A 22045-nucleotide genomic window follows, 5' to 3' on the forward strand; every position below is an offset into this window, starting at 1 on the left:
CCATAATGCTTGCAATAACTATATTACCGTATGGCGTGAATGGAAATTTTTAGAAGGGGAGGGATTGGGGAGGGTGGGATTAATGAAAATGAGGGGCAATATCACACGGTCTTAACGCTGGCGAGTCATACCTTAAAAACAGATGTTTCCAAGTACAAATTAAAAATACACTTTCGGACAAAGTCACACTGCTAACTGGTGTCCCACAGGGATCGGCCCTGTCGGCAACACTCTAACATTTATCTCCTCCCGGTATGTCACCTACTAGCAGGACTTGGAATCATACACTACTTATACGCAGACGATATACAGCTACTGCTACCAATTGTAAACACCATTGAAGAAACAATGAAACTTGCTAATATGTATCTTGAGATAATTAAACAGCTCTTAAATCAGATGGAACTCGTAATAAACATCGACAAAACGGAATTCCTACACCTTGAACGTAAAAACATACACCACATCCAACCAACACTCACAACTAAAAATAACCAAACCGCTGAGCTAGCAACTAAAGTACGAAATCTAGGAGTAATAATTGACCCTGAACTAAACATGAAATAACACATCTCCTTGAAAATAAAGGAAGGATATGTGAAACTAATGATCCTAAGATGACTTAAACCTCTACTAACACTAAACAATTTCCGCACAGTTTTGCAGGCAATGATATTCGCAAGTACAGACTACTGCAACTCCCTACTTTTAGGACTACCACAATCCACAATTCAGCCACTACAAATATTACAAAATTCAGCTGCTAGAATTTTGACTGGCAAAAAAAGCATGATCACATTACAGTAACGCTTGCCGATCTACACTGGCTCCCAATTGAACAAAGAATTCAATATAAGGCCTTATGCATAATACATAAACTAATCCATGATGAAAAAGCTGACTGGCTTAACACAGCACTGTGCGTACATGTCCCACAAAGAAACCTAAGATCTGCTAATAAGGCTCTACTAACTGTTCCCTCTTGTCAAAACAGCACGCCTCACGCAAGTTAGGGAGAGAGCACAATCACTGGCTGGCCCCGTGCTATGGAACACCATGCCACTCGAAATAAGACTGCAGAGAAACTTCAAAATATTCAAATCCAATCTGAAAACCTGGCTATTTAAACAAGCTTTTTATAAAGATAAAGAGAAGGAAAAAAACAGTTGATTGATTAGGATGCACAAAACTAGAAATTGTTATTTGTAACCTACAAATGCACATTAAAGTTAAATTCTTTCCGTCTAATATGCTCCATACAAACTTAATGTACACACATAGTTTATTGAAGTGAATTGTTACCGCACTATGATGGCATATGATTAATTGTAATCTATACCACTTACTTTATTCATTATCGTGCCTTGCTGTAAACCGTTGTGATGGTTATCTAACTTAATGACGGTATAGAAGAGCTTTTAAATAAATAAATAAATAAAATAAAAATATAATTTTTGGAAAATATACACAGCAGCTAGCAAAAAGGATACCATGCATCAATAAAAAATCTCCAAGTCATTTTTTGAACTTTTTTCATCTGAGCTAGCCATATTTGGAATAGTGTCAAATTATCTCATCTGAAATGGGTTTAGAACAGTTAATGCACGGATGCTAATAAAGCTTTCTCAAAGCCAATGAGAGAGCTAACTAATGTAACTTCCGAACATTTGGAACCAAAGATGCTCCAGAAAGCTTAAAACATTTCTATTTAACAGCACCTTCAGTGAATTAATTGCAGCTTAATTGGTTGGGCTGGATGCTAACAATGTTTCTTTTACAATGGTACATTGGCTCCCCGATATATCTGGTCCAATCCCCTATATTTGTTTAATTTGTATGTTTGTATATGCAATTTTGTGTGTGTTTTTATGTTATCTAACCCAGACTTTGGTGGGTGTAGGATACAAGCAATTTTAAATAAATAAATTGTACTCTCAAACATTAAGTGGAATTGTTAGATTGTTGCTTATGAAATTTAAAAAAAAATGTCAACAATTTTCATCTGACAAAGGGTAAATGCTACTAATAATATGTAGACTTTAAATATGCCACAGGACACCGAGGGCTTAATTTTAAGGCACCATAAAAAGCAAAATACCTAGAATTACTAATCTAGTAGGTGCAAGGGTCAGGGAACTTCATTTTTCAATTAGAAGCAGTATCTCCCATGACAGTAGAAATGCCTATGAATGTCACTTGGGATACCCGTGTGCACCATAGAAAAACAGACCTTGCAGATCTCTGTAATAAAATATTTTGTTAGCATACACATTGAACTAATGGTAGTACCACAATAGTAACAACTAGTAATCTTCTTTACCAATTCAGTTAAAAAGTTTTATCACCATACTGACCTGGCTTCTTGTAAGTAACATAAATGAATAATCCAGTGACTATGACATATGTTAGCAGTGCTGCCCACCAGTTAATGACAAACATCACTCCGCAGCAGAGAAGAGTTCCAATTAATGAAACCCACATGTTGTAGTACTTGAAGGAAGGGCGCCAACCTAATTATAAAACAATGCAATAGATTATGACCCTTATTCAATAAAGAGCTATTCAAAAATTTTCCAGTCTACTGAATGATTAGTTAAAGAAATTTCTTTAAATTGTTGCTCTAATACGTAAAATAAACTTTTGTTATAAAGGAATCTATTGTACTTCATTACATTTGACTTTTCTCCATGTTAAAACAGTTTGATACAAACACTGATGATAATTTCATATTCAAATGTCAACTTCTGTAAAGGTTCTACACAAAATTTGGCCAGTTTTCCACATACCTATGGTCAGGTAGTCTGTTTTGCTTTTTTAGTTATATTTATCTATTAAATAAATCCCAAGTACCTCAGGAGTTTTTTCATTTTCTTGTTGCATGTCAATCTAAGCTTTTACCTCCAGAGTCAGTGATAGAGGCTAAGTGTAAATTTACAAAGGATTCGGATAAGCTGTGATATGAAGGGAAAGCTGGGATCTAGCATATTTCAACAAGCACACAAGTGAACTCAGGAATTGTAGAAGGATTTTGTAAGACTGGGAAAATGGGCATCTACTGTAAATGGCAGATGAAGTGATGCACATAAGGAAAAATCTTAACTGCATGTACCCATTTCTGAGATCACTGTGGATAATACATTGAAATCCTCAACATTATGCGCAACAGTGATCAAAAAGCAAATAAAATATTTGCAATTATTCAGAAAGCAAGAGACAAACCTTAATATTGTAATGGCTCTCTATGGGACTGATGTAATAAGCAGCGGTAATGCTGCAGTGGGTTTTAGCACATACTGTGCATTTATATGCGCAGTTTCCATACAAACCCTAAATGGGTATGTAATAAGGGTTTGTACGCAGGAAAAATGTGCATATAAACCTGCTTACCAACCTGCAACTTGTTTTGAATAAGTGCATGCAAATGGCATGTAAATGAGGGTATTATCTATTCAAGGGTAATGCAGGGAGCAGCGCTAGCTGAGAGAATGGTTAGTGCGGGGTTCTTTTATGCAGGTTTTTGGCGCCTGGGTCAGAGCATGAGTTAAGTGAAAGCTGAGATTCGGGGGCCATTTTACTCCGTTGCTTGCATTCCTGTGGTGTAGCTGTGTGTCTGTGCAGCTCTGGTGTAATCATAGATTATGTTCATTTGTTCTTGATGCTGTGTTATATCTTGAGGGTCAGCCGAAGGATTACTGTGGTAGACATTATGACAGAGGTCGTGGCAGGAGACAGAGGGTCAGAAGGAAACAGGCAGAAAGAAGGGATTGAGAGCAGGTTTTTCTGGGTGAAGCAGTCCACAGAAGGGCTCGGAGGAAGCGGATATTCCGCCTCAGGACAACTCTGCTGGGGATGCCGGAGACAGATGTGGTGAGGACATACAGACTGAGCTCCAGATCCACTGACAGATCGTGGACATGCTAGTTCAGGCCTGGTGAAGCTGCTTGGAGCCCTTCATTTCCTGGCCACCAGCTCCTTCTAGAACACAGTGGATGTGGTGGTTGGCATGGAGCAATCAATCTTCTCTAGGCATTTCAATCAGATACTGAGGGCCATGCTGAAAAGGGTCAGGCAGTACATAAGATATCCACAGCAGTGTTGGGCATGGCAAGAGATGGAGAGCTTTATTTGATATAGCCATTATGCCTAATGTGATAAGCACTATTGATTGTACCCATGTGGCTCTCACCCCATCCTCATGGCAGAGAAATGGCATATTGAAATAGGACACAGCAAATAATGGAGTGGAGAGAATGATCGGCATACTGGATGGTAAACCATGTAGGAATGGTATAGTGCTAAGGGTTATAGGAACCTTGTAAAGGTGATCAAATCAACCAGTCATTAAAGATGTTTTTTATGCATTTCCAACTTTTATTCACAGTGTACAGTAAAGTTTTGGTCCCCCGACATGGACAGTGTTTTGCCACATGGACTGCGTTGGGAAGGACAGAAGCCTGAGATGTTAACTAATTGCACTGCATTCTAACGTCTCAGACCTGCTGTGATGGGGAACCGCAAATATAAATCTTTTGACGTCGCTATCAGTTTCTTGTGTGGTCCTCGCCTTGCCTGTCCGGGCACCCATCGTTACCATTTGATTCTATTTACTCAATACTTTCTATTAGACTGTAGAATGCTGCTTAAACCCAGCAAGATTCCTTGACCATCATCCTGAGATACCACTGCAAGGGCCGTTCTTTGAATCTCCAGACACCACTAGCATTTCCAATGTATGTGTATGGAGCCGACTTGTTTGAAAACCGCTGGGGCACCGTGCAACTAGTTGAATTCTTGGGCTTCTGTCCCTCCTGATGCAGCCCATGTGGCGAAACATGGTCTGTGTCAGGGGACCAAAACTTTCCTGTACACTGTGAATAAAAGTTGGAAATGCATAAAAAACATCTTTAATGACTGGTTGATTTGATCACCTTTACAAGGTTCCTAGAACCCTTAGCACTATACCATTCCTACATGGTTTATATTGAAATAGGAAACATTATCACTATGAACATTCAAGTGGTGTGCAATGCTCACATGAAGATACTCAGTGTAATGTTGAAATTTGCTGGAATCAGCCATGATTCCTTCATCCTGGCACAGTCAGCACTGGCACAGAACTTCACAGAGGGGACATATGGTGAAGGCTAGTTGCTGGGTAAATGTGAACTAGAAGTCAGTACAAGTAATTAGAATATGTTTCGATCAACTCTGTGGATTCAGGGGTGTGCACTCACAATTTAAAAGGTATGCTGGGATGGGAATCTAAGGCATGTTAATACATGCATTTTGTACAAAGTGCATACTAATCTGGCTAATCTTGTGAGCTCACATGTTTAACAGATTAGTAGTTGCTTTTTGAAAAATTTTGGGTTTGGGGGGAGAAGGGTATATTGGACTCATCTTTTTACTTTTGTTATGCATGAGAAAGTAAGGGATAACTCCGCAGCTTGCATTTATTCTATGTGGATGGAGTTAGTGGAGAGGGAGAGGATAATGTAGAAATTAGCATTTATTTATTTTTTTGCTGGGCTTGAAGGGGTTGCTTTCATTGGTAGCCCCATGTTGTTGAAGGTGGGTAAGGTAGACAGCCATGAACATTTTTTTTTGTTTGTTTGTTTTTTTTTAACATTAGTTGCAACTGTTTTTTTATTGGCCTATATGGCCTTTTAAGATTATGGAGTTGAGTTGTCTATCAAATGGTAAAGGCTTGGCCAAATTTCACTGACTCACATGAATCTTGATAGAAGGTACAAATCTGCCTATTGGCATTTATAGTAAAGGCAGCTTTATCCTGCTGCAGGCTGCCAGTATGTCTATTAACATGTAGCACATTAACAGCACAGGGGTGCGTTCCAAAGACAGAATAGTAAGGGCCAGTTTTTCTTTTTTACTGGGGGGGTGTCAGCATACACAAAAAATTCTTACAGATGTTAACTTGCAGGAAGGGAATTTAAAGAAATCTAGATGACTTTATGCCAAACAAAAATTTTTTTTCCTACAGGTGATGCTGGGTATGGATGTAAACTTTCTAAATACCATCAAGTTAATAGTGCTTGCTGTAGCCTGAATTTTTGTAAACAGTGAGACCTCATAAAATGTGGCGGGCTCAAGCGGCAGTGTCTGGGAATCGTAGGTATTAAACATTGTGTGATTTCATTTAAAATGCAGTTTTGCAAGGAATTGATTACCTTGTTTTTCATTTTCCAGTAGTGGCATTGTGCGGCCCCTGAGGAAGCTTTTGACAGAAACACGAGCCGTGTCGGGCCAGTGCCAACGCTCCATATCCCTACTGCATACTCCGCTTCAATACGCTACGATAAGTGACACGCTATGATACTGAATTTTCACTGCCTTACCTTGTAGCAAACTGACACAAGTTGCCATTACCCCATTGTAAATCTTAAACAGAGAGACCGATGATTTGAATTTCTTTGACGGTGTATTCGAAAAATTATCACCGCACTACCTTGAAAGTGGCGTTCCGGGCGCTCACACGGTGAGCCCGCCACATTTTATGAGGTCTCACTGTTTACAAAAATTCAGGCTACAGCAAGCACTATAACTTGATGGTATTTAGAAAGTTGACATTATAAGATTCCATCATTTGTTTTGTATAGATTTTGTTTTCTACGGGTATGGATGTAAAGCATGGCTGGTAACGCCACTGGCCGTGCCACATATTGCTGTTGAAGGGAGGTACCAAGGGGCATGTATTAGAACAAGGGGTGCCATCAAAAGAACTTTCAGTCTACTGAAGAGTTGTTTCAGCTGCCTGGATCGATCAGGAATGGCACTCCAGTATTCTCATGAGAAGGCAGAGGATATTGTGGTTGCCTGCCTCATGTTGATAACATGGCACTTCAGCATGATATTCTACAAGACATCCCAACCTGGAAGAAGAACATGAGATGAGCATTCCTGGTTCAGAAGAGAACACCACAGCAAGGGGGAATGAGGTCAGGTACCAGGTAATCGCTGAATGTTTTGGAGAACAGCATCCTCCCCATTGATGACTGTGTCATAATGCAAAACATGTTATAGGCCCTGATTTCTGTTGTTGAACATATTTTGTTTACTATATTCAGGCCGATACACGCATTTGGACGCACGTTTGACGCGCTAGCTTTCCCCTTATTCAGTAAGGGGTAATAGCGCATCAAAAACGCGCGTCCAACCCCCGCCCCCCCCCCCGAAACTAATAGCACCCGCAACATGCAAATGCATGTTGATGGCCCTATTAGTTATTCCCGAGCGATACAGAAAGTAAAATGTGCAGCCAAGCCGCACATTTTACTTTCAGAAATTAACGCCTGCCCAAAGGCTGGCGTTAATTTCTGCCGGCACAGGGGAAGTGCACAGAAAAGCAGTAAAAACTGCTTTTCTGTGCACCCTCCAACTTAATGTCACGGCGATATGAAGTCGGAGGCCCCAAAAGAAAAAAAAAAGTAAAAATTAAAAAAAAATAAATTAAAAATCGGCCCGCGGGTCGGAAGACGGACACTCAATTATGCCGGCGTCCATTTTCCGAACCTGTGGCTGACAGCGGGTTTGAGAACCGATGCCAGCAAAATTGAGCGTCAGCTGTCAAACCCGCTGACAGCCGCCGCTCCTTTTACCGCGGGCCCTAATTTGCATAGGCCACCCTCCTGAATCGCGCGCGCCCAGGAGAGTGGCCTGTGCGTGTGCCGGGAGAGCGGGCGCTCGCCAGCTCTCCCGCGCGTTTTTCTGAATCAGCCTGATTGTTAATAAATGTTTACTTCTTTATGAAATACTTGTCTTTTAAAGTTCTCTGTCTGTATTGGATGCTGTCCTTAGTATGGGAGGTCTTTGGGGGTTGCCAGCCTAGTGTCCACAGGCTTTCAGAGCTAGGCTGGCAGCACACATAGCACAGCTATGCCAAGCACAGCAACCTGGCTGCAGTTATTTTCCCTCCACAGTGGGGTGGTAGTCTCTGGGTTCACGGATGTTAGTTCTCTGATGATAGGGTCCTGGATCTGCAGTTTTCCAAGCTGCATTTGCCCTAGGTGGCTGGGAGGGGGGAGGGAAATGGGAAAAGAAGATGGAAATAAGAAGGGGGGTTTGGTAGAGTTACTATTGGGAAGGCGGGTTGGTAGTAGAGGAGGAGGATGGGGAAGATGTTAGGAGAAACCCATGTTTGGGGGATGGAGGGGGAGAAATGGGGTTGGTAGAGATTAAGGTGGGGGAGGGATGTGTTTTCTGCAAAAGAAGTTTTGCCCCTTTGCCTACCTCCCATGCATATCTTTCACCTTCCCTATCCACTCACCAAAACCCTAAACTCCCATTTCTCCCTCTCCCAACTTCCTCCAATACATGCCTCCTCAACGTCTTCCCACCCCCAATGCAAAGTCTTCACTTTCCTTTACCACCAATCAATACCTCTGCTTTTTCTAACCTAGAGGATGAAAACACAAACAGAAAAAGACGAAAACACAATAATGCACTGCCAGCCCCACTCTCAGACAAGAGATGAAGGAAAGGGTAAACAATTAGCACAAAAAAAAACCCTGCATTCAGCAATCGCAATAAGCTCCTAAACTACCACTAGCCTCTAATCACCTTCTCCTGCTCCAACCAACTCCTAACACTCACTCTAGGCTACCATAAGGAGCTGCTTTTTAGCCCGAAACGGGAGAGTCCTGTAATTGACATGTGTGTACAGCAATCACAACTCTCTATAGATCATGCCACTGCACACAACCAATGAAATGTGCTACATTTTCTCACTTTCACCTATACAGTCAAATCTGTATTTCCTGCGCTTACTGATACAGCCAATAAAAAAAAGACTGCTAGTTTTACTTACACCCACCATTATAGCTACCACGCGGTTTTATTTATCACACGTTAACTAAAAACATAGGTCTGCAAACCTTCCATCATATTTCTGGATCACAAATCATCCCAACAGTCGAGCCGAGATGCATTCACTATTCTCCACATTTGCACAGATTCAAACATGGTTTATTATGTGACACTGCTACCGCGCATTTATGCGCGGTTATTATATTTCTGTGCTCAAACATTTGCACAAATATTTTTTACATCCCATGGAGGCACCAGCTTGTGCCGGCGTGCTCAACAAAACCCGCAGAGACAACACACACCTGTTTCACTGAGGGTCTTACATCAGCCCCTAAAAAATCCATGATGCAACCATAGCTCAAGCAGAGCCAGATTTAAGGTTAGACCCATAGGCATCATTGAAGATTGGGAGTGAAATGCTCTGGAGATCGGAAAGTGTAGGGGGGAGGTGGGTGAGGAGAACGTCCCCAAGTGCCGGAGTGCATTAGCAGTTCACCTTTGAAGTGGGTGGAGGTAGCAGGATTCTCCTTAGCCCGGGTATTTGGTGTCTTCAAAATTTGGTGCCCTAGACAATTGCCTATGTTGTCTTTGCCTAAATCTCAGCCTGACCTTAAAGACTGTGTGCAGTTCTGATTGCCCCATGTCAAAAAAGATACAGAAGGTTCAGAGAAGAGCAATAAAAATGAAAAGGGAATGGAACGGTACAATTCTGATATGAAGGAAGATTAAACCAATTTAAAATATTTATTACCAGTGGAATAGCCAGAACACATTTTTTGGGAGCCCCCCAAAGTTAACTTGGGTAGGCAGTAGGCATACAGGTCTGAGCCCTACTAATTGTACCCTTATCCATAAATAATGGCTTAGAGGGCACCTGACAAAGAATTTCTAAGACCAACAGCTGTTATGCATCAAGAGAGAAACGTTAAAGTATTTTAACTTATTTCAAGCACTTACCAACATTAAAAATTCCTTATTAACATGTATTAATTTCATATTTATTGCAGTTTATAAATACACAAAAATATCATGTAAAAAACAAAGAAAATAAACATCAGATCCAATCAATTATGTAATAAAACATATCAATGTTTTCTTTCATGAATCTTCTTTCTAGAAAGGCAGAGATCATCATAACTACAATAAAATAGCAATAATCATAATAATCACATGAACAAGTGCAGAGCAGAACTAGGTCAGTTCACATTACAACCCAACATGCAAAAGATATATATATTCAAATTATGGAGTCACCTCAGCGAAACAAAGTCCTTCCACTGCTCACCACTTTGTGAAGTAACAAACCCCTGCACAAAAAAAAACAAAACACAACTACACCTAGAACCTTGCCATACCATACAATCACAGTACTAACTCTCAGGAATCAAACAGCACCATTATTTATGAAAAGGCAGCAATACAAATATTACATCAGGCCCTAGAACAATAACACCCCACCTACTGGGCAAAGAGAACAAGCCAGACTGCTACCAATCCCTACAAAGAAAATTCACACTAGCAGAAATACTGCACTTCAATCACACACAGGCAGAACACAGACCCACCCTTAACTAATACAGATATAAGGGGCTACAAATTGAAACAGAAACATGCAGATAAAATGGAAGAGATGGGGAGAGGAAGCCGAGGGAGTGAGTTGTTCCCATGCCTCCTACCTTCTTTTTCACAACTTTTCCCCCGCATCTCCTGAGGCCTGTCACATCACCATGGTCTTCAACCCGTGGGAGGTGGTATGCTTGCGGGCCACTCTGTCCTTACCCTGCCCCCCCGCAGGATGTAGACAACCACAGGCCAGTGTGGTTCTCTACATCCCACGGAGGGTAGGGTAGGGGGTGGTGGAACCCTTGTGAGCAGGTTTTCACTGTGCCGCGGCCGTGCTTATGTGCTCATGGGAAGGCGGGGTAGGATCATCGTCTATGCGCTGCCGTGGGACAGGATTGTCATTTACCATGTCACCGCAGTAACTTCTGCTCACGTGCTTGCGGGGGGGGGGGAATCCCTGTGAGCACGTCATCATTGCGCTGCTATGGCATCAGTAAAGTGGGTGCACCCAGGTGCACCCGTGGCTATGTCACTGTTTATTACAAGCTTATTTTTAAAAAATTATGATTTACAAAAGTAGCATGGTTGTAGAATCTAGAGACCCACCCAACTCAAAGTTAGTGTTCTTCTGCTCAAAGAAAAGTCATCTGAGGTGGAATGTAATGGAAGTTTATAAAATCAGCAGTGGTGTAGAACGAGTTGACAGGGAACAGTTATTTATTTATTTATTTGTGGTTTTTTTATATACCGAGGTTTAGCAAAAGCCTTCATCCCGGTTTACAATAGAACAAATTAATTACATAGAACGGTCAAAAAAGAACAAAGAAAGGTTACAAGGAACGGTACAAGGGGGAAAAACGGAGGAAAAAAACCGAGGTTTATGAGACCTCGAACTAAATGACTAATAGTCGGGAACTGAACATAAACATATGAGCAACATTTGAGCAAGGATGTCAAGAGCAGATTAGAAACATTGTTAGCATAGCTAACTCAACTTGGAAACTTTGCTGGTTCAGGGTGGAAACTTTGCCAGCGCAAGATGGAAACTGGGAAGAATATTGGAAATTATGTACAGGGTTATGTGTCCGGGGGGTGGGGTGGGGAGGAACGTTACAAGGTTAGGGGGTAAGGAGGGGAGGAAAGGGAGGGATCGTATCATCATGGATTCATGGTGTGTTTGTCTTGTATGGGAGATGTTAAAGATGGTATTTAGGGGGTCATTTTCAAAGGAGTTACGCATGTAAATGTGACATACTATCGTAGCAATTTTCAAAAGCTATTTACTCGAGTAAAGTGCACTTACTTGAGTAAATCCTATGGACAATTCAATGGCATATATTGTAGCAATTTTGAAAAGCCCACTTACTTGAGTAAAGTGTATTTACTCGAGCAAAAACCAGTTTTGCTCGAGTAAATGCTTTTGAAAATCTGGCCCTAAGGGATTAGCCTGCGCCGTCTCTGAATGTTTTTGTGAATAACCAGGTTTTCAGTTCTTTTTTGAAGGATTTGCTGTCAGTTATAGAGCTTAAGTATTGAGGTAGGGAGTTCCAGATGTGAGGTCCTGCGATTGAGAAGGCTCTGTTTCTTGTGCACGTGAGTTTAGCCGAAGGCAGTGTTGGTATTTCCAGTAGTAGTTTGTTGGTAGATCTTGTGAGACATTGAGGTTTGTGTTGGTTTAACATGCTGTAAAGTGAGTTGTTTTGTGAATGCCGTTGTGTACTAGAGTAAGGGTTTTGAATTCGATTCTCTGATCGATAGGGAGCCAGTGAAGACTTTTTAGAACGGGGGTGATGTGATCCGTTTTTTTCTTTCCTGTAAGGATTCTGGCAGCGGCATTCTGTAGAGTTTGGAGTGGTTTTAGTGAAGATCTGGGTATCCTTAGTAAGAGCGCGTTGCAGTAGTCGAGGCTGTTGAAGATCAGCGATTGTAGCACTGTCCGGAAATCCTGATGGGGTAGGAGTGGTTTTAGATGCTTCAGGACTTGTAGTTTGTAGAATCCCTCTTTGGTTTTGGTTGCGATGGTCTTTTTAAGATTGAGGTCTTTATCAATCCAAATTCCGAGGTTCTTTGTATTGTTTTTTATCTTGATGTTGATGTTGTCTATTGTAAGGGAGTGTGAAGTGATGGTTTGTTCTGGGATGTTTCTTCCAATAAGGATGCATTCAGTTTTATTCATGTTCAAGCATAGCTTTAATTTGTAAAGCATGTTTCTGATTAGTGTTAGATGTTTTGCTGCATTGGAGAGGGCGTCTTCTAATGTGTTTGTAATTGGGATGATGAACTGGATGTCATCTGTATACATGAAGTATGTTAGTCCAAGGCTGGAGATGAGGTGGCATAAAGGTAGAAGATATATGTTGAAGAGGGTTGCAGATAGAGCTGATCCTTTAGGTACACCGGTATCAAGAGGAAGGGGGTTCGAGGAATTGTTTATTGAAACCTTGAAGAATCTGTTTTGAAGGAAGGAGGAGAACCAATTGAGGGTACAGCCTGTGAGGCCGATGTTGGCTAGACATGATAGAAGGCTTTTGTGGTCAACGGTATCAAAGGCCGCAGAAAGGTCTAGGAGAATTAGGAGATGGTTTGTTTTGTTGTCGAGTCTTCTTAGTATCTCATTCGAGAGGTTGACGAGTAGAGTTTCTGTGCTGCGGTTTTTTCTGAATCCGTGTTGTGCATCGTGTAGAATCTTGTTGTTTTCAAGGTGTTCGTTTAGTTGATCCAGGGCAGCTTTCTCTGTCAATTTGGCAAGTAGAGGCAGGTTTGAGATCGGACGGTAGTTGTTCAGGTCATTGGGGTCTAGATTCTTCTTTAAGATTGGGGTTATGGTTGCGGTTTTTAATATGGTTGGTAGCTCACCTTCTTCGAGAGATTTGTTAATGATGGCGGCTATGGTTGGGGCGATTATATGAGCCATCTCTTTCAGGTTACGGGTGGGGATGGAGTCTAAGTCGTGCCGGGCAGGATTGATTTTATTTATCATTTTTTCGGCTGTGATGGAAGATATCGGAATGAATTGTGACCATGGTGTTATGTGCGTTGGTTCAAAATGACTATCAACAGTTGTGGGGTTGGTGAATGTTTTAGTTATTCTGTTGATTTTGTCTTTGAAGAATGTGGCTAGGTCTTGAGAAAGATTGGTTGCATTGGTATCTGGGGTGATGTAACTTTTATCCTCTGTGAGGTTCTTTACGATGTTGAATAATGCGTTTGAATTGTTAGCTGAGTTTTTTTTATCTTGTTGCTGTAGTAGTTTCGTTTTGTGTTCATGATCATGTTTTTATATGCGGCTAGATGAGTTCGGTATCTTTGTAGGTCTTTAGGGGCAGTTTGATTTTTTCCATTCTTTTTCTAATTTTCTGAGTTTTGTTTTCATCGATTTTAGATTCGAATTAAACCAAGGGTTGTTTTTGCCACTGGTAGATATTCTATTCCTCGTTTTTTCTGGGTTTATCTTGTTAGCAGTCTGTTCTGTGAGTTGGTGCCAAGATTGAAATGCGATGTTGATGTTGGATAGGTCTAGATTTGCCAATTGTTTTCCGAGCTCCTTTTGTAGTAGGTCCTGTTGAAAGGGAGGTCGGTATTTGTAGGTGTTAGGTTTGCTTTTAGCAGTTATGATTCTTGGTTGTAGGCGTGAGTTGCATTGTATGAGGAAGTGGTCAGACCATGGTACTGGGTTTGCTGAGATGGATATATCGGTGAAGTGTTGATTGGTGAAGATCAGGTCTAAGGTGTGACCAGCTTTATGTGTAGGGGAGTTTACATGTTGATCGAGGTTACAGGTGGACAGCATGTCTAGAAGTGTTTGGCAGCTCTGTGTTTTAGGGTTGATGTCGGTGTGGAGATTGAAGTCTCCGAGGATTATCGTTGGCTTTTTTTGTGCTGATGTTGGTTATTAGGAATTCAAGGAGTGGTGATAATTCCTTGTCGAGGAGGTTAGGAGGGCAATATATAAGGCATACTTGTAGATGTTCGGAGTCGAAGAGAGCGATTTCGTATTTCTTTGGTAGGTTGTTAGGGGTCAGTTTCAAATACTAGGACTAAAAAATACTAAAGGAATAGGTGCTGCTAGCTTTGCTAATTTATTTTAAATTCCTTGGTTGCTTTTTTTTTTTTAACAGGAGAAATAAAGAGGCTTTTACCTACAAGAGTTACTGAGTGTAGAGTATAACTTGCACAGCAGGGGGTGTCCAATCAAGGCACTACTAAAATTGTTAGAATTAGAATTCAAAGCATATGTGGCTCGACTAGGGCTGAACAGCTTTCCTGACTGCTGCTTGCATAAGTTTGAAGAGTAAATTTATTTTACTTTTAATTTTGACAATACATATTGATTTTATTTTTATTGCTGGACTATTAAAAAAATCACTTTTTTCTAGGTGCTAGAAGCTTAATTTTGTCTGGGGCGTTGTACTCTATACTTAAGGTCTATATTCCTAGTTATTGGTGAAACAGAGGAGTTTTCCATATTTTTGCTTGAAGAGCTTGCATAGGTATTTTTTTGCTTGCTTTGGCAGCTGAATAAGTGTTAAAACTCCTTGGAAATCTTCAGTAACTTGAGTGTCTTCCTCAAGTTTAAAGGGACATCTCTGCCATTTTCTGTTACAATGCTGGGTGTGATGTCCTCTGAGGGAATAGAATTTCTGAGAGGCTCTAGAGACAGATCAGTTGGCAGACCTGCTGACTCCTTTTGAAACTGATAAGCAAACAAACCCTAAGAATAAGTTTATTCTTCAGAATTAGACAGCTGAACTAGAGAATCCTTTTCAGCTTGCAAGGCAGAAGAGGTGATTTCCGTGGATTCAGATATGGCATCAAGAGAGACGGGAATAAAGCCTTTACAATATAGGTTGTTTTGGAGAGTCACTCAGAATTTGACGGCATTTAAGCCATGTAGGTTTTATACAAATTTGACCACAACTTCCATGCAAAGCTGTGGCATTCAGGGAGAGGAGGAAAAGGGACCTCATGTCATCATCTCATTGAGGAAGAATCTGATTCTGTAATTAAAATCTAAAGAAAATGTTTGTGCAAAGAACTACTGTGGTGTCAAATTTGAGAAGACTTTTCAGTGCCAAAAGAACTTAATGCAGTGCGTTTCGATGCTGACAGTATATTCTCTGACAAAGTCATAGTAGATGATGGTGCAGGCAAATGGTGCGAGTGACACAGATGCCTCCAACACTGACGAAGTCAACTCCATGATCACAGATGATACAGATTTCTCTTCTGGTGTTAAGCTATCTTCAGTGCAGTGTCTTTTCCTTTGGCACTGATAGCGATCAATCTCAGGATCACATTTTGGTGAGGCGAGACAGGGAGGTATTTTCTATCCCTGTGAGACACTGACCATTTAAGATTGTCTTTTTGGAGATTTATTTATTTATTTTTAATGCCAGCTGATATTTCAGTTTCATCTCTCAAAGCTTATGCTCTAGGCAACAAATGCAACAAAATACCACAGCTTGTAATTTTGTTTGTTGTCCCTATACAGCTTAAGCACATATCATGCAAATCTTGGCTTGCATCTGGAACATAATTTAAAAGGGGACCTTGGGGACTTCTCAGCCATGTCGAATAAATGAATGTCTAGGATTTGGGCTTCAGTCAGCCCAGGAATGAAAATTAAAGTAAAAAAATTTTCTGGTAAAAATTGGTGGCATCAGATGGAGCCTGGCGCAGGAAACTTTGACTGGCAGACTGAGCATGCCCAGCCTGTCACTATCCGCACCGTCCACACGTGGTCCCCCTTCAGTCTCTTCCTTTCCATGGTGCACTAGCCTCGCGGTTGTGCAGCTCCAAACCCTTGAAAGCGTTTTTGCTGAATTTTTGGGTTTTTATTTCTGCGTCGGGTCCCCCTTCGCATTCGGTTCCTTCGGTAGGTACCTGTGGCTTTTGCCATCTTTTTTTGCAGTCTATTCCCGATTCCCGCCTTGGGTTCCCGGTCATCGACTGTGCACCGGCCTCTTTTTTCGCTGGCGTCAGGTTTTCAATGGTGCCCCCAGTGTCCGTGGACCATGTCCATCATGGATCCGCATGAGGTGTGTATCCTCTGCCTGGAGGCCTCACATGACATTCGATGACCCCCAAAGGGCATCGTGCGTGCCTAGACAAAATAGAGAAGCTCTTTGGCTCTCCAAAACCCTCCACTTCATTGTCTGTATCCTCCATGCCTAAGGACCTCGGGGAACTGTCTCCATCGCTCCCCCTGGCGGTCCCTCTCTCCAGTAGCCCCTAGATGGTCTCTCCCCTCCCCCTAACCTCAGGGTCATCTTTATCTTTGGCACTGGGGAACATCCGGGCCGAGCACCGGAAACCCAGGAAACAGAAACTGGTCACCATCCCAACACGGTTCTGAGTGGCATCAGTGGCTGCCGAGCTGCCATCAAAGTGGCACCGGCCACCGGAGGCCCCATCCTACGGTGCCCCCCGGTAGCCTGAGGCATTCCCACCAACCAAGGTGCTGGGCACCATGCCTCCTCGCGATCCCTTCGAAGATGTGCCGGTGACATCTTGTCCCTCTCCATCAGTCCTTACTACCCAGGACTTTCAGGAGGAGCTGTACCGCAGAGTGCAATCGGCGTTGCGCAAAGCGTTTCAGAGCATCGAGCTGCTGGCGCCACCAGCCCCCATACCTGAGGTGCCCGGGCCTCCACCTTCATGGTTCGCACCTCTGCTGGAGCGTCTGGACGTCCTTCTAGGCATCCTACCAACACAACCGGTGTTATGCAGTTAGTGTAGCTGGGTTCAAAAAAGGTTTGGATAAGTTCTTGGAGGAGAAGTCCATTAACGGCTATTAATCAAGTTTACTTAGGGAATAGCCACTGCTATTAATTGCATCAGTAGCATGGGATCTTCTTAGTGTTTGGGTACTTGCCAGGTTCTTATAGCCTGGATTGGCCACTGTTGGAAACAGGATGCTGAGCTTGATGGACCCTTGGTCTGACCCAGCATGGCAATTTCTTATGTTCTTATATTCTTATGTCTGAGAGGCCTCCGATGCCTCCTTGGCCACTGATGCCCTGCACCAGAGCAATTCCGATTCCCGGGTCCTCTGAGGAGGATGAGGCATCGGGGACTGGGCGCCCATGCCCGCGGCTCCCCAGGCCGCCATTGATTCCTCCCAGCGTATCACAGCTGATGCCCCCCTCGATGCCTGGGGGTCCATCGATGCCACAGGTGCCCCCATGGTCTTCGGTGCCCTTGAGGCCCAGGCCTTCCGTTCCCCTCCCTCGGTGTCCGGACCCTAGCGAGGAGCGTCCCTATGACCCGTGGGGCGATGATTCCTCGGACGCATCCTCCGATGACCCCCTCTCGGAGCCTTCCCCTCCAGAGGAGCGGCGATCTCCACCAGAGGATCTGTCTTTCGCCAGCTTTGTGAGGGACATGGCAAGCCATTCCCTTCCAGCTCCTGTCAGAGGACGACTCCCATCATAAGATGCTGGAGGTCCTCCAGTTCATCGATGCTCCACGACATCTTTAAAGAGCTCCTCCTCTGTGTGTGGGAACACCCGGTGTCGGTTGCCTCGGTGAACTGGAAAGCTGATGTGACTAATCTGGTTCAACAGGCAGTGGGTTTTGAACGGCGGCACTTATCCCACTAGTCTGCAGTGGTGGGAGTCTGCGCTTAAGAAAGCCAGATGCTCCCGGCACATGCTCGACGGCATAGGGAGGAAAATGTTCCAAGGGGCTATGCTGGTGGCCCGTATTGCGGCCTACTAGCTGTACACGACCAAATACAATTGCAACCTAGGGAAACAAGTTCAGGAGTTTGCAGAGGGCATCCCCCAGCAATAGCAGGAGTCCCTCGCAGTCACTGACTCACTGGGACTCGAGGAGGGTAGACACGAGGTCAGGTCTACCTATGAGGTCTTCGAAACCAGTGCCCGCCTAGTGGTTCCAGGCCTCCGACCTCCATCCGGAGGTTCAGGGCAGGCTGCGGACCTCCCCTGTACAGGAGAGAACCTCTTTGGGGAGAAGGTAAAAGAGGTCATGATGCAACTGTGTCAGTGAAAGTCAGGATATGCTCTGCTCCTATCCTACCTTTCATAAGACCCTCCAGCCATTATGGAAGGAATTTATTATTTAGAGATGAGAGTTCCCCAATAGAGTTATTTAGAGAAATAAACCAGACTGGATGTATGAAAATAATAGTCTCTTTATTCAGATAAAAGTTATAATCTTTTAAGGCATATAATTAGCTTTATGAAGCGCTATACTTCTCAAATCTTATCTAAATCAAACAGTACAGAGCTATAAGTATGATAACAATAGTTACTGCAACTATAACAATTAATTAGATAAATATCTACTAAAGCCATTTTTCTTGTAAAATAAATGCTATGCTTTCTAGTACATGATTAGCTAATGCTAGCTAGGTTAATTATACTAGCTAGGGTTCTCTTATGCAGAAATAATTATTAATTACAAGCTTACCAATGTCATGAAGCAATTAGCCCATTTACTGTCTGTCTTTCTCGTGCGGTCAGTCAGAGTTTATCTTGCTCTGCTACCGTTCCTCTCCCCGTACTGTTCTTAACAGGGGTTTAAATAGACAGAACAGCCAGGCCGGTGGGGGCTCAGATTTTCAAGTCCCCCAAGGACAAAGATAAGAAAGTAGGAAGGCATCCCAAATGAGGAAAGTTAACGTTTTTTGCCCTCCCCCCCCTGCAAGAGTAGCCAGGTGGGGGATCTCGTTTTCTAACTCCCCAAAAAACAAAGATAAGAATTAAAGTTTCTTATACTTTTTTTAAGCCTCCAAGGACACAGGTGTCTGAAATTGGAAGGCATCTCAAAAGAGGCCCTCATCTAATTAATAGTAAAAATTGCATTTCATATGCTTCAATATAAACGTGATTTAACTGACTACACCGTACATGCATGATTACAAAGAACACATTTTCTAACACATTTTCTGACAACTGAAAGATCAACCTGATACTCTTCAGCAACTCTCGCTAGCCCTTCTGCTGCCAGGAATTCCTCCAGGCCGGGCTCTTGCAAGCCCTATCGGTCAAGGAAATACTTCCCTCCGGCTGCCCGTATTCGCCCGCCTCAGCCCAGCCCTAGAGGCCGTGGCCAGCAGCAGCAAGTTCCGAAGGTGCAACCAGCTCCCCAGCAGCCCCGACTACCGGCTTTTAACTGGCGGCGAGGGGGCACGAGCCAAATGCCAGTTCCCATGGCGGCCGATCCCCCCAGTTGGCAGCAGGCTTCCCTGCTTCGCCCGCTGCTGAGAGGCGATCACTTTGGACCGTTGGGCCCTCTCCATTGTCCGCCAGGGCTACCATCTGAATTTCAGCAGGCGCCCAGAGACCGCTCCCCCATGTCCATCGTGGGTATGGCCGCCCATCAGGTCGTCCTTCAATTGGAACTTTCCGCCCTTCTAGTGGCAGACACGGTAGAACCAGTTCCCCGCTTGCGCCCCATTCTCTTTTTTTTTTTTTTTTTTTAATTTATAACTTTTACTAATACATACATGTATTTTGTCATAAGAGATATGCATAAGCCATTACAATTATTCATTCCAATGAATAATTGTAACATTATTATGTTACATTTCTCATTAACAGAAAGACTAATCGGAGAAAATTATTTTTCACTCAACGCACAATAAAGCTCTGGAATTTGTTGCCAGAGGATGTGGTTAGTGCAGTTAGGTTCAAAAAAAGGTTTGGATAAGTTCTTGGAGGAGAAGTCCATTAACGGCTATTAATCATTTCTTAGGGAATAGCCACTGCTATTAATTGCATCAGTAGCATGGGATCTTCTTAGTGTTTGGGTAATTGCCAGGTTCTTGTGGCCTGGTTTGGCATCTGTTGGAAACAGGATGCTGGGCTTGATGGACCCTTGGTCTGACCCAGCATGGCAAGTTCTTATGTTCTTAATGGCTTATTAATACATCACAATTCATTAATTACTGATGGAGGCGGATAAAGAGGAATTCAAAGTAAAATACTACCAAGAAAAGGTATAGTCCTTGATAAGAGACGCTTACTTCCTATTTTGGAGACAATGAGATACCATTCAAGAAGTATGTGAGTCAAGAAAAACTCTTAATTGTTCTGGTACAAAAAATATATATGAATCATTATCCTTTTTTACTACACATTTGCAAGGGTACCTCAATAAAAAAAGAGAGGCACTCAATGATATTACTTCTTGTCTCATTAAGAGGAATCCTTTACGTCTTTCTTGTGTTACTTTTGAAATGTCGGGAAACAATCTTACTACAGAGTCATGAAATGGTATATTTAAATGTCGGAAGTAGGATGACATCAGTTTACTGAGGTCCTGTTCAACAACAAGAGAGACCAATAAAGTAGACTTTCAATAGCCAATGATTCCAAGAAAGATGTTAGGTTTTGCATATCTAATGGCAGCCCTCCCGGATTCGCAGCGGATGGTCTCTCAGCTAGTGATTTGGGTATGAAATATACTTTATTAATCGAAGGTGCTTCAGGCATTTGGAGTATCTTACTCAGGTACCTCAAAGGTAATTTCTGGCATTTCACCCTGGAAAGTTAATCAATCTCAAATTTTAGATGACAATTCCAATTTTCAAGGAGCTCTAATCTCTCTATTTCTGCTATGGCAACTGAAACCTTAACAGCTTCCAAGGAGTTTTCATGGTCAGAAATTTTATTATTCAGAGACAGTTAAGTGATCCATTTTAGTATTACAAGCTTTTATAGCAATACACCTGCAGAACTCCCAAAGGCTCTCCAAGGTTACAACCGCTGGTTTGACTGGGGGTTAATAGTTGCTCACCCGAGCAGAGGGAAACCTCCACCCCAGGTGTCAGCTGCTGTCCTCCAGCCTCCATCGCAGCGGGGAAATCCCCCCCCCGGCTTCCACTTATCCTGTTGACATGAAGCGCGTTATTAGCGCCTGGTCGATGAGTTGTGTTATTGAGGGAAAAAACCCTCACTTTTCCTTTCCTTTTCGGTGGCATTTCAGCAGTAACACTTGCTTTCCCAGAAACTATGAAGCCAAGCTGCTTCACGTCGAACGCTCAGGACGCCATCTTGCCTCCGTGCTTCGCCCCATTCTCTTACGAGAAAATGTTTCAAGATGGTCTCTCTGGGCACGCTGATCGCGCTCCTCCGAAGAGGAAACTGACCTCTGCTACCACCTCGACTTGAAGGAGGCTTACACCCATACTGCAATTGTCCCCAACCACAGGAAGTACCTCCGCTTTCTGGTGGGGACAGCACATTTTCAATACAAAGTGCTACCCTTTGGGCTGGCTTCAGCCCCACGAAATGCTTGGCAGTGGTGGCTGCCTACCTCAGGCATTGCTCGGTCCACGTCATTCTATATCTGGACAATTGGCTGATCCAGAGCGACTCACCCTCCGGGCCCTGAATGCGCTGGCCTTGACAGTTCAGACCTTGGGATTCGTTATCAACTTCCCCAAGTCATCTCTCGCTCTGTCTCAACAGCTGGACTTAATCGGTGCCATGTAGGATACGGCACAAGTGAAAGCTTTCCTGCCCAGGGAGCGAGCAGTCACCCTTCTCCTCACTGGCTACCCTTGTTCGCAACAGAAAGAAGGTACCGGCCCGTCTGCTGCTCAGTCTGCTGGGCCATATGGTGGTCTCGGTCCACGTGACCCCCCGCATGAGGGACCCGCAGTGGGCCTTGCAGTCCCAGTGGTAGCAGG

The 22045-nt window shown here is 43.1% G+C and overlaps 1 protein-coding gene across 1 annotated transcript in view; it reads right to left on the reverse strand.

The window, feature by feature from the left end:
- Positions 1–22045, reverse strand: part of SLC12A2 (solute carrier family 12 member 2) — a 368551-nt gene that overhangs the window by 95047 nt on the left and 251459 nt on the right. The window contains 1 exon segment of the mRNA XM_029619121.1: positions 2355–2510. Within this exon segment, the coding sequence (XP_029474981.1) occupies positions 2355–2510 (156 nt within the window).

This window comes from Rhinatrema bivittatum, chromosome 1, assembly GCF_901001135.1.
Source record: "Rhinatrema bivittatum chromosome 1, aRhiBiv1.1, whole genome shotgun sequence".
NCBI lineage: Eukaryota > Metazoa > Chordata > Amphibia > Gymnophiona > Rhinatrematidae > Rhinatrema > Rhinatrema bivittatum.